The 4,728-nt window shown below is 36.6% G+C and overlaps 1 protein-coding gene across 1 annotated transcript; it reads right to left on the bottom strand.

Moving 5' to 3' along the window:
- Positions 1-398: 398 nt before the first annotated feature.
- On the bottom strand, positions 399-3,284 carry LOC124930059 (golgin subfamily A member 6-like protein 22). The gene is made up of 8 exons (XM_047470426.1): positions 3,132-3,284; positions 2,600-2,688; positions 2,451-2,528; positions 2,104-2,200; positions 1,130-1,864; positions 911-1,009; positions 804-866; positions 399-566 (listed from the first exon to the last, which is right to left on the bottom strand). The coding sequence occupies exons 1-8, from the start codon at positions 3,282-3,284 to the stop codon at positions 399-401; spliced, it is 1,482 nt and encodes a 493-aa protein (XP_047326382.1).
- Between the last annotated feature and the right edge of the window lie 1,444 nt (positions 3,285-4,728).

The raw sequence follows: 4,728 nt of genomic DNA on the forward strand, positions 1-4,728 counted from the left end.
CAGGACCCATTGCTTCTACTTCAAGTTCATAGAGACATATATGATATCAACAGTATTCCAAGAAGTCAAATATATTTGATCATCACCAATCAAATATTTCATGAATGTTATGTCGAAATCGAAGCTTGCAGAATTCACTGCAAAGATATGATAGTGATTCTCGAACTTTTGAGAGAGATGACAGTCAACTATTGCGAATTTATTTGTATATGTCTTAAGGAACTCTGCAACCCTTCGTCTCCAAAAATTTTTCCACTAAATTGTGAAGGAGTCATTTCTTTCACATTATCCTCCTCCTTATTCTCAACAATCTCCTCCTCCTTATTCTCCACAATCTCCTCCTCCACAATCATCTCCTTCTCCACAATCTCCTCCTCCTCCACAATCTTCTCATTCTCTTAATTAGTCTTCTCCTTCTCCACAATCTTCTCCTTCTCCTCCTTAGTCTTCTCATTCTCTTTCTCAATATTCTCCTCAGTCTTCTCTTTCTCCTTCTCCTCCTCAGTCTTCTCCTTCTCCTTCTCAATATTCTCCTTAGTCTTCTCCTTTTCTTCCTCAGTCTTCTCCTTCTCAATATTCTCCCAGTCTCCTCCTCCTCCTTATTCTTCTCCTCATTCTTCTCCTCCTCATCATCATTTTTCTCCCTTGGGCCATCAAAATGCAATTTGCAAGGGAGGCAAAATTGAATTGGGGCTTGGGGCATGGGGCGCAAATCCTCTTACTCCTCATTCTCCTCGTCCTATACAATAAAAAAATTAGATCAATATACATTGTGGAGCATGGGGCGTGGGGCGCAAATCTACCTTTTTGGCCATATCTTCATCCTTCTCTTCCTCCTCCTCCTCTTTCTCCTTGTCCTCCTCGTCCTGAACAATCAAAAAATCGGATCAATATATATTTAGCATGGTGCGTGGGGCATGGGGCGCAAATCTAGGTTTTTGGCAATCTCTTCATCCTCCTCTTCCTCTTCCTCCCCCTCCTCCTCGTCCTCATCCTCCTCCACCCCGTCCTTCACAATAAAAAATGAGATTAATATACATTTTGCGAGGTGCGGTGCGTGGGGCGTGGTGGGGTGCATGGGGCGTGGGGCGGTGCGTGGCGCGGCGTGGTGCGTGGTGCGCAAATATACCTTGGTTGTCATCTCCGCCTTCTTCTTCTTGGTCAACTCCTTCTTTTTGGTTAACTTAGTGGCCAACTCAGCTACCTTCCTCCTCTTGACCAACACCATCAGTCTCTCCTTCCTCTCCTTCATCTTCTTCTTCATCTCCTCATCCACATTCCTCTTCTTCATCTCCTCATCCACCTTCCTCTTCTTCATCTCCTGCCTCTTCTTTTCCTTCTCCTTAAACTCAAGTGCACTATCAGCCTCCTTAAACTCATCCATTAAATCACAATTATTTTGTTCCTTTATTTCCCCTAATAATGTAACTATAAGATGTTGATTATTCTTGATGAGCTTGATTTCAGTTTTAATCTCCTTTACATCTTTTGTCAGCTCATCAAGTTTAGCATCATTATGGGCTTGAGACACTCGATTGGGTGCACTAGATGTAGAATTGTCTTGATTAGTTTGAGGAGTCGTTGTAGAAGGGACTTGCTGAGAGCTTTCTTGGCTAGTTTCATCGGTAAATTCAGGGTTAGGCTGGGGACTAATAAGTCTCCTCTTCTTGGTCGGTAGTTTGGGGAGCTGGGGACTAATAGTTTCATCTTCTTCATTCTTTCTCTTCCTCCCATCCAATTCAAAGAATTTGTCATAAATGTTTCCTCTCATATCTTCAAAGTCCTCCCCAGAGTACATCCTTTTCTCCTCCTCAGACTCATCAATTTTGTAGAGAACATTGCACTTTTGGAGGGCAGTGAATACCTTCTATAGGGAATAACTCCTGTAGGATGTATAAAGCAATATCCTTGGGCTTGTAGGATATTTTCGTGTCCTTTCCGCAAATTTAGGACAAATGTATTGATAAGATCATATGTCCACACTTGATAGGCTAGTGCGAACCCATGTAAAGTATAAGCGACATCACATACGCTTTTCTTCTTCTAGGTTTTCTTCTTGGCGAGATATAACCCCCGGAGGTGTTTCATATCTTTGTCAATAACCTTCTGGGTTTCTTTGAAGGACACATTTCCCCATGGAAATTGGAAGAACATCTCCATGTCCTCCACCATGCGAAAGATTTGGAAACTTACATTCCTCCTATTATCAGTTGTGAAGAGATACTAGTAAATGAGGAATATGAGCCACATCTTCCATGAATCCTCATTATCAGAGCATTCGACAAAAATGGCTTTAATCTCTTTCACTCTAACATTCATTTTACCCTAAAAATATTTGCGGACAAGGGGTGGAAATTCTTCAACCTTCATGTTTTCCACGAGAGGAAATCTGCCAAAGTTGAGGCCTATCACTAAGGCATAATCCTTCATGCCCCAGCAGACCTCCTCACCATTGATCAAGAACCTTATCTCCTTCGAATTTGAGCTGATTTTCCTGATGAGCATCTAATGGAGTATGAGTATGGTTCCTGAAAAAAATAATGTGAGGGCTTTGAATAGATACTACAAAGCCCTATTCAAAAGATCATGATGAGTAAACCTCTCCTTTATCCTTTCCAAGCTGGTGCCGGTGGATTTCCATGAAACACAGATAGTAAAATTATTAATAATGGTGTCGGTTGGTGTCATCTGCAAAGAAACAGTTGAGTTGATTAATATCATATACACAATGTCAAACGCAAACTAGACAAATTGTATTTGCATACCACGCAAATGCAATTTGCGTACCATACAAATATACAATTTGCGTTGCGTACCCCGCAAAATGAATTTGCGCACTACGCAAATTCAATTTGCATAACACGCATTTGATCAAGACTACCACGCAAATGCAAGGCGTACCACACAAATTGCATTGGTGTACCCATGCAAATGCCTTCTGCGTACATACGGGAAAATGTTCACAAACCATTTAGAATATGCAAAACTATACATATCTTTCTCAAATCTCACATCATTTCAGACCAAAACTATATAACTCATTAAAGCCTAAAGCCTAAAACCTAAAACCCTAAAATCCTAAAACCTTTCATACTCAACATGCAAAGAGAGGGAGGAGTAGTCGAAGAAACCTGAATGCGATGGGCGAACGTCGGGGAGACGGGCTCGCGGGGGCTTGGAAATCGTCGGGTAGTCGGGCTCGAGTGGGAAGCGTCCGGCTTGGCGATAGTCGGGTAGTCGAACTCGAGTGGTAAGCGTCTGGTGTTGAATCCTATGGAGAACATTCGCGGAGGTTAACTGAGAAATGGGGGAATCGGGGGGAGAGTAAGTCGGGAGAGCAACAGTCGCAGGAGGAAGAGAGAAAGGAAAGTGTGAAATGGGGGGAAAAGAGGTTATTGGAATAAAATTTTTTTAATAAGGGTAAAATTGTCAAAAAAATTAAAAAAAAGTTATATTTGAAAAATCATTTTATCAAGGTTAGTTTTGAGAGGATGGTTAGTTTTAGGGTTATTTTTTTATCAAATTTCTTTTTCGTATGACTTTCTTGGCCACACCTCCCACAAATGATAGTCTTTCATGAGTTATCCATTTCAGTTCGAACGCTGGTTTTGACCTAGTTGATTTTCTTCTTTCTCAAATTTGTATATTAAAATATAAATAATCAAATTTATAAAAAAAACAATAATTTAGATTATATATCAAAATATAAATATAATCAAATTTATAAAAATAATAATTTAAAATATATATCAAAATATAAATAATTTAGTTTATACAAATAATAATTTAAATATATATATATATAATAAATTTTAAATATAATAAAAATAAAAAACTAAGTTTGAATAGTAAACTAGTTAGTTTGGGATGAATGAACAAAGTAAGTTAGTTTGAGAAGTTGAACGCCAAACCAGGTTAGTTTGAGAAACCATTCGAATTTGGAAGAGAGAATAGGGTGTCATCACATCACAAAAAAGATAAAGTGTGATGAGCGAGTAAAGAGAGAAAAAATTTGTTATATTTTCAGCGAATTTCATCTTAAATTTTCTACTCCAATCATTTCTCTTTTTTAAATAATTCATTCATTTAAAAAATCAAAATAATATAATTAATTGAAGAAGAGTGTTAGAGTGATAGAATTTATGAGAGGAAATGAGAATGGAGAAAGGAATTAATGACACCATATTACTAGTAGGAAAAATTGTGAAGGTGAAGATAATTTTTTTTTTATTATTTTATCAGCGAATCAGATTACGATATGTCATTCTCTTTCCATTATTTTTTTAATTTCATCTCTTAATTATTTATAATCATAGAAAGATTGAATTTTTTTTAAAAAAAAGAAAAATTAAAAATTAAATGATATATATGAACTTGAGGAAAGCTATAAGCATATAGGCATAGGTGACAGGCATATAAAAAGAAAAAGATGAAAAGCCATAGGCACGCGTCAGAAGAAGAAATAGTGACACCTTCTCTCAAACAATTTTGGACCACTTTTATCACTTTTAAAAATTAGTAAAATTACAAGTACAATTAATTTGTATTTTTATAGAAACAATATCATTAAATAAAAAAATTTTAAATTTTAATAGATTAGTCAACCAACTTCTTATTATATTATATTAATAAAAAAAATTATTTTTACTAAATAAAATAATTTAAATATTAACACATCTCAATTAAAAATATATTTACATTAGAGAGAGAAGATGCTTAAAACTTTTT

The sequence above is a fragment of the Impatiens glandulifera genome, chromosome 3, assembly GCF_907164915.1.
Source record: "Impatiens glandulifera chromosome 3, dImpGla2.1, whole genome shotgun sequence".
Classification (NCBI taxonomy): domain Eukaryota; kingdom Viridiplantae; phylum Streptophyta; class Magnoliopsida; order Ericales; family Balsaminaceae; genus Impatiens; species Impatiens glandulifera.

What these genes read in the sequence shown, in the direction of transcription:
- LOC124930059 (XM_047470426.1), bottom strand. Translation starts at nt 3,284, where the DNA reads ATGTTCTCCATAGGATTCAACACCAGACGCTTACCACTCGAGTTCGAC. An exon ending in GATAAGGTTCTTGATCAATG is followed by an intron (nt 2,201 to 2,450) that starts GTGAGGAGGTCT and finishes AACTGATAATAG; the next exon opens with GAGGAATGTAAGTTTCCAAA. An exon ending in AGGCGGAGATGACAACCAAG is followed by an intron (nt 1,010 to 1,129) that starts GTATATTTGCGC and finishes TTTATTGTGAAG; the next exon opens with GACGGGGTGGAGGAGGATGA.